Here is an 11,274-nt window from a genome sequence, read left to right on the forward strand (position 1 = left end):
ATTTATGTATCTGTATGTTTTGTTCTCTTGATTATTTCAGTAGAACTTTTCAAAAGTGTGGAAAACCATGAAAAATTCCCTTTATCTTTTCATAATCTAGTTAAGAGTGTATAAATGTTGCTTAAAATCAGTCGCAAAGTTTGTACTGGTATATCAAACTTAAGGCTAGTTTAATTTTGATATCAGTTCAGAAGCTAATTAGTATTTCTTTGCTCTTTTTAGAAAATGGACACAACATCCCCATTCCCAACATTTTCAGCTGTGGATCTGACCATATCGCATATTGAATGTCTTCCTAATGATATTCTAGTGAAATTTCAAGGCAGAAATCACAGTGAGTGTGAGTTTGACTACCACATACTGCAGAGGGAAATACAGCATACTCCAAAGTTAAAAAATAATGTGGACATTGATGAATTTTGTTTAGTAGAAGAAAGAGCATCAGGAGAATGGCAGAGAGGAAAAGTTGTGGAAAAGAAAAATGAGCTCTATACAGTACTCCTCATAGATTGTGGAGAAGAGCTAATTGTTGCTGACACACAGGTTGCTTCTGCCTGCGGCACGTTATTTGAGCTACCACCACGGGTGGTAACTGGTGTTCTTGTCAACATACTACCAATTGGGGAAAATTGGTCTCCGAAGGCTTTGAATTATTTCAAATCATTAGAAGGTTTACAAGTGAAAGGTTATGTTCAAGCTATTTTGCCTCTCCAAATATTTCTACTTGAGGTGCCAAAAATTATATCCCAGGTTCTGGAACTACAGTTAGGAAGATTTGTTGATGGGGATTCATTTCGTCTTCTTGTGGAAATGACAAAAGAATTCCCACAAAAAGTGCCAGAGTTAATGCAGCATCAAACCCCTGAATTATCACAAAGCAGTGATGGTACTTCACCTGATATTCGACATGTTCTGGAAAATTTGCAGCCATCATTGTTAGTAGGCAGTACTGAAAGTGTCAAGGTATCATCTGCGTTGAGCCCAAGTAAATTTTATTGTCAGTTAACTAATAGGATTCCAGAGTTAGAAAATTTGACAGTATGCATGACTTTGCATTATGATATTACCAGCCAAGAAAGTTGGTGTGATAATTCTGGACTGCTGTGTGTTGCCAAAAGGAGAAATGGACAGTGGCACAGAGGAGTCTTTCAGCAACTCTTGCCCAATGATCAAGTGAAAATCTGGTTTATGGATTATGGCAATAGTGAGGCTATACCTTCAACTCATGTAAAGAAACTTAAACAGGATTTTATTTTAGCACCATTATTTTCGTTTCCATGTTCTCTGACATATTCGCACAGTCCAGATAGACATGCAAGAAAACGTCAGCTGAGTGTATTTAAACAAGCTTTGTTAGGACGGATAGTGTATGCACACATTGATTTGTACAATAAAGATGAACATTTGTATTATGTGACATTACAAACTCAAGAGTTCACAGTTAATTCTAAGTGTCAGAAGATGATAGGAGCACAAGTCCTTTGTCCAGTGTCGGATTCAAAAATCTCTAATGGGCAGATGAACACTAGTTTCCCCCGTATATACAGCTTTACAGCTGAGAGTTTAATAAAAAATATTGAATGGCCAATAGAGACTCCAAGTAGGAAAGACATTTTGAAAGTAGGTTTTCCTATTAGAACTGTGGAAATGGAGATAGAGGATGCCTATATTGCTTTTGTAGCATATGTTTTAAATCCATCAAATTTTTGGGTACGTACAAATAAACATCAGAAAGAATTTCAAGAGATAATGAAAAATATAAACAAATGTTATGATTTGTGTGAAAATGATGAATTTATTTTAAGAAATCCAGAGCCTGGATTACTTTGCTGTGCTCGAAATAGCAAGGACAGACATTTTTACAGAGCGGTCATTACTGAAGTTAATCATTATAAGATTAATGTTTACTTTTTGGATTATGGAAGTACCGATTCCATACCATTTTTTGATGTAAAAATTTTGCTTCCAGACTTTTGTGAATTGCCTGCTTTAGCCATGTGCTGTTCTCTTGCGCACATATTTCCTGTTAAAGATTTATGGGTGAAGGCAGCAATTGATTATTTTAAAAAAATTGTCTTGAATAAGGCAATTTTGCTTCAAGTTATAGCAAAAAAAGATGACAAGTACACAGTAAATATTCAAAGTATTGAAGCTTCAGAAGATATTAATGTAATTTCTCTTATGTTACAAGCTGGGTATGCAGAATATTGGGATGTTGAACCAGAATGTTGTTCAACATCTGTAAATGAAAATTCAGTGTTAAATTTAAAATCTACAAACAAAGTTAACACTAAGAAAGTATTGTCTACCCTTCTTGAAGGACCTAAACGTGGAAAGTACCATTCAAATAAAATAAAGGGAAGTAACTTAAATTTGGTGAAGTCCTCAGACACTAATTCATTAAAGTTAAAACAGCCTTTCATCATGTCAGTGAAACCAAAATTATCATGGCCTTATAAAATACTTACGTTTAAGCCAGGAACAGTTCTTGATGTTAATTGTTCCTATTGTTTTGGCCCAGGTGACTTTTCATGCCAGCTCCAGTGTAAGTTGGATGACCTCAAATTACAAATGGAACAAATTCAGAGTTATTATAGCATTCATTCGGATCCTTATCAGTGGGGGGAGATTGCTTGCATAGCAAAATATTCCAAAGATGGGAAGTGGTATAGAGCTGCTATTTTGGCTCAGATATCAGTAAAAGAACTCGATGTAGTGTTTGTTGATTATGGTTTTCGGGAAAGAGTGTCAGTTAAAGATCTTCGTGCTATTAATCCGTGTTTTCTTATTTTAGAAGGCCAAGCCTTCAGATGTAGTCTTAATCACTTAGTTGACCCCTTTAGTTGTAAATTACTTAGTTGGTCAAAAGAAGCATGCAGAGACTTTGAGGATTTTCTTTCTTCATCTAGAGGATTATTGACTTGTGTCATACATGCCTTAGTTCTTATATACCCAAACAGTTTATGTAATTTAGTAGACTTAGAGTCTCCATTTACTAGTGCTAAGGAACTTCTTATAAATCATGGCTCTGCAAAATACATATATAGTACAGTATCAAAACCATTGCCATCTTCAGTTAGTCTTCACAGTTACTGTTATTCTCCCTTTAATATAAAAGTTGGAAGCGAGGAAGAAATATATATCTCTCACATATATAGTCCTAAAAAGTTTTATTGCCAGCTCAGTAGAAATAATCAATATCTAGAAATGATAGGGGAAAAAATCACAGAGGTTAGTCATCTCAAAAATTTTTCAAAATATGATTCTAGTAGAATGAGATTGTTCTTATCTAAGTTTGCAGAAGATGGTCTCTCTTACAGAGCTATAGCAATGCCAACAGATTCACTCTCTGACTTTCTGGTTTATTTTGTGGACTTTGGGAATAGGAAATTAGTAGAAGAAAGTATGCTGAGGGCTATTTCAGATCAATTCCCAGAGTTGTTGTTTACACCGATGCAAGCTATTAAGTGCTTTTTGTCAGATCTTAGAGATGTTGATATTCCAGCAGAAATCAGTAGATGGTTTGAAAGTAATTTCTTGGGTAAACCATTAAGGGCAATAATATTGTCCCGGGAGTCAGATGGCCAGCTTGGAGTTGAATTGTATGATGGTTATCAACAGATAAATCAGAAAATTAAAATGCTGCTTCATTCATATGGTAAAAATCTTTGTGACCGAGCACACTGTGTAGAAAAGGTTCATAAAGTAAATGAGAATGAGAGACTTGTTATTTCCATGAAAGGCAGAACAGAAAACAGACATCACCATAATGTGATAAATACTGTAGTCACATGTTCAGAAAGAAAAATAGAGCAATTAATAAATTCCAAGAATATATATGCCAGACTTTTGAAACCACCTGTTTGCTATAAAGTTGAGCCTATGTCAAAAAGCAACATGAAATCTTTGACTGATGGGCTTAAAAATAAATGTGTAAAGATTGCTCCTGGACCTTCACATATTCTTGATAAAAGTGATGTGGACTTCAGATCATTAAGCGTTGCATCACAGTCTATTTTGAGAGAATTAGATCAAGCAACCTCAAAAAGCTCACCTACTTTTGATAGGCCACAGATTAAAGATCTTCCTCAACCCCAGATTTACTTGAATGTCAGAGTTAAAGCTTATGTTTCTAGTATCAGCAATCTGGCAAGTTTTTATATTCAGCTTGCTAAGAATGAAGGTATAATCCTCAGACTGGCAGATGCTCTAAATGCAGTGAAAGAGAGAAGAGCAGTTAAGCCTTTGGTGGGAGATCTTGTAGTTGCAGAATACTCTGGAGATAATGCCATTTACAGAGCAGTTATTAAGAAAATTTTGCCAGCAAATTCCTTTGAAGTGGAATTTATTGACTATGGTAACTCTTGCGTTGTAAACACATCTAAAATTTATGAAATAAAGAGAGAATTCTTAATGACTCCTCAGTTAGCAATTCATTCTTTTCTTAGTGGAGTGAAATGGAATGAGCCAAATAAAGTATGGGACAGAAAAACTGTGGATTATTTTGCTTCAAGAGTAAGTAATAAAATGGTTTTCTGTGAATTTTTTAAAAAACATGAACAGAAATGGGAATTAAACATGGTTTGTAATGAAAAATGTGTCATTGGTGAACTACTGAAATGGACAGCATGTTCAAAGCTGCAGAGAACAATATTGAAAATGCCACAGTTTGTCTCTCAAAAGGTGGTCACTAGTGAAAATAATGAAGGAAAACTGAGAAGATCAAATAAATATAAAGATTCTGTGATCCTTCAACCGTCCTACCAACATCTGGTTAAAATTCCATCTGAAGAATTAAAACGAGGGCAACTCGAAAAGGCTGAAATACTTCATGTTTCAAAAGGTGGTACATTTTATGTGAGGTTATCTAAAAATAAGAAAATATTAACAGACTTAACAGTATTAATTGCTAAAGAAGTAGAAAACCCCACCTTTTTATCAAAGGAAAATGTTGAAAAGGACTTAGAAATCTTGGTGAAATCTAAGAGAACTTTTAAGTGGTATCGATCAAAAGTAGAAAAAAAATGTCTTGATGAAAAAATACTTGTTTTTTTAGTTGACTGTGGTAGATATGAAATAGTGCCATTATGTAATACCATGGTGCTTAGTAGTGAGATGACAAATATTCCAAGACAAGCTGTGCCTTGCAAGTGGATTTGGTTTGAAAATTTTAAAACTGTGCCATTTGAGTCTATTGTGTGTTTGTGTGGTCATTTGGAAATCAGTATTCTTTTCCTAAAGTACTTAGGTTATGCCTGGGAAGTAGAAATTTTAGTGGATGGACTCATACTTTTAGAATATTTAAATTTAAATATAAATAATATAGAAGAAAACAAGCTTAGATCTTCAGAAATTATTTTCAGCCTTGAATCAAAGACGTCATATACAGTAAGATCATTTACTTGGGCACAACTTCAAAATGGTAGGCAATATTCTGGTATTGCCACCACTGTTTGTGATCCATCAGACTTCTATATTCAGTTAGAAGATTTCTTTGACACAATGAAACATCTCTTTATGTTATTATCTGATCTGCCAGAAAATTTACAAACATTACCTCAACAGAACATAATACCTGGTACCAGTTGTTTGTTCAGATATGAATTGGAAGATCAGTGGAATAGAGTGGAAATTTCTGAAGTCTTTGATCAGTCTTTACGTCTTGTGTTGATTGATTATGGATTTTACATTTGCATATCTTCTTTAGATATAAAAAATCTTAAAGTTATTCCTGAGGAACTTCTGAATTTTCCAAGGCTAAGTTATCCTTGTATCTTGGATGATATCTTGCCTGTCAAAGGGAAACATTGGAATGAAGAAGCCAAAAGTTTTGTTCAGGATTTCTTAAGTAAACCGGGATTAGTTTTTCAGTGTAGGGAGTATAGTTTTGAAACAAAACTGAAAGTAGATGTCATTCATAAGGGAAGAAATTTGGCAGATGTATTGGTTGCATCTGGTTTTGCAATGTATTCTAAAAATTCAGGTTATTGTGATACAATTACTACTTCTGCAAATACTAAAATACAGTATAAATTACATAGTCAGCCTATTGGCTCATTGTTAGAAAAAAATTGCTACAAAAGAGAAACCGTAAATTGCTTATGTGCTGAAAACCAAAAGCCAAGACAGCCAAAGTCTATAAAGCAGAAAGATATCTTTAAGCACCTCTTAAGGAAAAGCCATGCTAGTAAAAGATTACATTCTAGAAATTTAACGCTGAGGAATAAGGTTGATATTGAAAAACATGCTCCCCAAAGTACTGTTACACTTGGTCCATGTATAGAAGCTTCATCTTGGGAACTATCTAATGCTTTAAAGAATATGACCAATAGCATTGAAAGCACTTATAAAAAATGGCGAGCTAAAGGAATACAGAAAAGTAGCTATAATCCAGGCCTTGAGGACAGCAGGAAGAATATGACATGTTAATGAAAAAGTTGTCTCAGAGCAACGTTTAAAAGGTAAGTGGGCCTTTTAGAAATGTAAATTACTTTCTGTAGATTCTAATTTTGATTGTTATATATGTACTAAAATTATCCAAATAGAGAAATATCATAAAGCAAGCAAGATTACTAGAACATGTTGGATAAATGCACAAACTGGAGTGATCACTTCACTTATAAAATAATGCTTTCCATTTTTATCTTCTCTGAATAGTGAAAATATGATGAGGATTTAGCTAATATAATAAAATGAAAGTAAAAGGGTTAACATGTGTTCACTCACACATACATGACCTTTTCCAAAAAATTTCATGGGCTATACAAAACTCTTGTTACTGTCTCATTTGCCAAGACGTCAAAAATTAGATGGGCTGGACACATAATGAGATTCAGAGACGACCACTGGACTAGAGCTGTTACCGACTGGATTCCACGGGACGTCAAAAGACTGCGTGGTCGCTCACCAACGAGATGGTCAGACTTCTTCATCAAAACCCTGAATGAACGGTTTGAGGTTCTTCCTGTTCTTGGAGTGAGCAGATATCATTGGGCTACACTAGCACGCAACAGGGATGAATGGAGATGTTACTGGTGCCCACTCAAGCAAATCGAAGATCAACGGGATGACAAATGATAGAAGTGATACAAAACTCTTGCACGCGGCTCTGTTCCTTTCAGCAAGCCCAGCAAGCTACCGAGAGTATCCTGCCTGCACAGCAGAGCCTGGCAAGCTACCCGTGTTGTATTTGGTATGCCAAAAAACAGTAACAAGTCTCACAATGGAGACATTATTGGTGCCTGTTCGAGCAATTGATGAACAACGGGATAACAGTGCTACAGTGCTATAATGCTACAAAACTCTTAAATTCTATATAAAACAATAGTACCTTCTTTTGATTGTATATTTTAGTTTCAATATTCTAGTATATTACTGCTGCAGTTAAATTTATAGAGTGAGCTATCTGACAGGTTTTAGATATCAAATTAGTTATAATATATTAAAATATTAAAATTTATGTGCTATGGTATTGTATGGTATTTTTTTTTCTATTTGGGTCACACCCAGCGATGCTCAGGGGTTACTTTTCGCTCTGAACTCAGGAACTACTCCTGGTGATCCTTGGGGGACCATATGGGATGCCGGGAATCAAACCCAGGTTGACCGCATGCAGGGCAAATGCCCTACCCACTGTGCTGTCACTCTGGAGTACAATTTTTCTTATGCACATTATATGTCATTTTCTGTGTGCACTATGGAGACTTTGTGTGACATAAAATATTCTCTCTTAATGAATAATTTGTTCTGACCCTATAAATTTATATGTTCTATATATCAATGAATGTAACATTATACTGAGTGGATCATCTTATTTTTGATGCAATGTTAGTGTTTCATCTTAATTCACATATAGATATTTTAATATAAGTTGTTAAAATTAAAACAGCTTATGTTTTAAAATTGAATACAATTTTATTTTTCCTTAGTTTTGAGTCTTTAATAGCAATTTAAATTTTTGTTTAGGCAATAAACATTTTTATATTTAATATTTACTATGCTTAAATAGAATAAAATTTTATAAAAATATTTCATATTTTATATTAAGTATTCGATGTTTAATATAGATATTTATACATTGTAACATATTTGCATTTTTATATTTAAATATTGTATTTTGATTTTTAATAAAAGTTATTGTTACTTCACTACTACCAAAGTGCTCAAGACCATCCATCACTGTCCCAATGTCATTCCTAGCCTGTCTCTTCATTTCTTTTTTTTTTTAGAAAACATTCTTTTTTTAAATTGAATCCCCATGAGAACAGTTACACACCTTTCAGGTTTGAGTCGCAGTCATACAATGATCAAACACCCATCCCTTCACCAGTGCACATGTTCCACCACCAAGAACCCCAAGTGTACCTCCCATTCCTCCCCCCACCCATCTGTGTGGCTGATGATTTTCACTTTGCTCTCTCTTTACTTTGATTATATTCAATATTTCAACAGAAAACTCACTATTATTATTTGGAATTGAACCCAGGTCGGCCGCATGCAAAGCAAACGCCCTACCTGCTGTGCTATCGCTCCAGTCCAATGTCTTTACTATCAAATTCAATTTCAGCCTTGAACTTTTATTTCTGCATCTTTAATTCGGAAGTGTCTGAAGTCAATCATATTGACATCTTCGATTTTCCTTCAGTGGGGCTTGGTTGCAGAGAATGAGACAAAGTGACCTAAGGAGGCAAACAAACAAAGACTGCTCAAGCTTTAGGGTCACTGAGCTGTCATTGTGAGCTCTGCTCCGTAATTTTTTCAATTCAATATCAAAAGGAGACAAATGTACAAAGATTTCCCAAGCTTTAGGGTCATGTGAGCAGTCATCAGTGAGCAAAGAGGGTGGCAATTTATTCAATTTATTCTCTCCACCACCCTGGCTCCCAACAGGTGAGCCATTGTTTAAGGTGACAGACATTAAGTTAAAAAGCACATCCATATTCAGTACATACATGAAGAGCAGAGACTGGTGTATGTCAGATAGCTAATCAGCAGGCCCCTTAGAGTTTAGTGTAAGGTTGTGACAATTACCTTTCCTATTTTTTACCTATGTCACCCTTTACATATGAAAGGCCCTAAATAGTTTTATTCTCTTCTTTTCTGAGTGTTTTTGCTGGCCTGATGGATGGATCATATTCTAAAGGACCTGAACTCTTTCACCTAGAGGACTATCCGAACCATGAGGCTTTTGTTAGGGTGATGAATTTCTGCACAGGAAAACTGTAGCACTGTAGCAGTCATTCCATTGTTCATCGATTGCTCAAGTGGGCACCAGTAACATCTCCATTGTGAGACTTGTTACTGTTTTTGACATATCGGATATGCCACAGGTAGCTTGCCAGGCTCTGCCATGCAGGTGAGATACTCTCAGTAGCTTGCCAGGCTTTCTGAGAGGGAGGAATCTTACCTGAGCTGGCCATGTGCAAGGCAAATGCTCTACCCGCTATGCTATTGCTCCAGTCCACAGAAAAACTACTGTGGTGGAGGGATCTTTGAATATTGTGTGATTGTAACCCAAACATGAAAGCTTTTAACTATCTCATGGGTGATTCAATAAAATTAAAAAACAAACAAAAAACTATTTTTAAAAAAAATTATGACCTATACATCCTGTGCTTTGCATTAAGTAATTTTGCTAGGAAGTTTAATCCATGGATTTTCATATAGGGATTTTTTTATGTCTCGTGGTTGCTATTTGATGCCTGTGAGCAGTTTTACAAATTTTCTTTAAGTTTTGTACTTAGTACTTTCTAACATGGCAGGTAGAATACTAGCAACTTTTCTAATCATGATCAGAGTTCTCTTTTTCTGTATTTTAACATTGGACATAGATATGCTTAGAGACAATGAAACCACTTGCATTCTGGGTGTATTCTTTGCCAGACTTATTTAATTGCACTGGAATTCTCCTGCATAAACTGGATTAAGTACTTCAACTGGTATAGTAATTCTTTTCTTTCTTAGTAGTATGAGGAATCCAAAATGGTGGCTTAGTGACAGTATCAGCTTCCAGTTCAACAGAACTTTTGTTGAATTCTCTGGCTGAAGGACTCTTAATAAATTAGGACCTTTTAACAAGCAGGACTAAGAATAAGCACTTTTCTCTTGGTAATAGAATTTTCCTCAATTACTAATTGGACAGTAATAGCAGTGCTTTTCAGTTTGGCGTCATTTCAGTGTTTGTTTTTTTTTTACAATTCTGAAAAACCAGACTTGAACTTAAGTATTTCTTAATTGTTGATCACAGGGTATAATCTGTATTAAAAGAGGGAACATGGTGCAATTACTATTAATCACATGTATCAAACCATTTATGTATATATGCTATACATGTGTTCAGGGCTTGTTTGATTCTCATAGACAATGATTCTACTTGAGGGAGTATTAGTAAGCTTGTTAAATTAGGGCTCCATGAGTTGTATACTCATTTTGTAATGGGTAGCTCAAATGTGGTAATGGTGATTCATATTGAATATTTCTCTCCCCAGGACACAGACATCTGTAGGGAGCCATTTTACCTTACTGATCTTATCCTGTCACTATTTGTTTATCACTAGCTAACCCCATGCCACACCTAGCAAAGGTTGCCACTCCTAATCTTACTGATTTTATCCTATCAGCATTTGTTTGTCACTAGCTAACGCCCATGCCACACCCTGCATTTCTATTGGGGGTCCCGGGGCGTGCATACTATACCACCTTTTATACCAGCAGAGAGGTATAAATACTGTAACTGCCATAGAATAAATGCCTTTTCTCCCTCCTCTGGGCTCTGCGTCTGTTCATTCGGCTGCGTCCCTTTCTCAGCCCCATGAAGGGTTCTCCCTGCTGAACAGAACGAGACCTCCACATCGACTTCCACAGACATCTTATTTTTTTCCCCAAAAAAACCATTCTTAATGAATCACTGTGAAATAGACACTTACACAAAGCTGCTCATGATTGGATTTCAGTCATACAGTGTTCCAGTGCCTATCCTTCCACCAGTGCACATTTCCCAGCACCAGGACCCAGACATCTTGATAAATAGCTCTAATCACTCTGAGGAAGGCTAGGAGGATCACCTTCTGTAGAAATTTTTGGCAGTGTATCAGAGCCCTTTCATAGGGATCCAGAGTCTCCTTCATTTAAGATCTTTTGAGATTGTAGACTCATTAAATTCTCAGAACTGGATGAGGAACAGTGATTATTTCAGTGAGTTTCTATCTCCCGTATATCAAGTAAAAACTTGGGTAGGCTGTCTTCTGTTTCATTTCTGGAATATAATTAATCACT

At 35.6% G+C, this 11,274-nt stretch overlaps 1 protein-coding gene across 1 annotated transcript; it reads left to right on the forward strand.

Moving 5' to 3' along the window:
- Window positions 1–225: 225 nt before the first annotated feature.
- TDRD15 (tudor domain containing 15) lies at window positions 226–6,429 on the forward strand. The gene has a single exon (XM_004609397.2). It carries the CDS (start codon window positions 226–228, stop codon window positions 6,427–6,429), a length of 6,204 nt encoding a protein of 2,067 aa, XP_004609454.2.
- The last annotated feature ends 4,845 nt before the right edge of the window (window positions 6,430–11,274 follow it).

This window comes from Sorex araneus, chromosome X (assembly GCF_027595985.1).
Source record: "Sorex araneus isolate mSorAra2 chromosome X, mSorAra2.pri, whole genome shotgun sequence".
NCBI classification, from domain to species: Eukaryota; Metazoa; Chordata; class Mammalia; order Eulipotyphla; family Soricidae; genus Sorex; species Sorex araneus.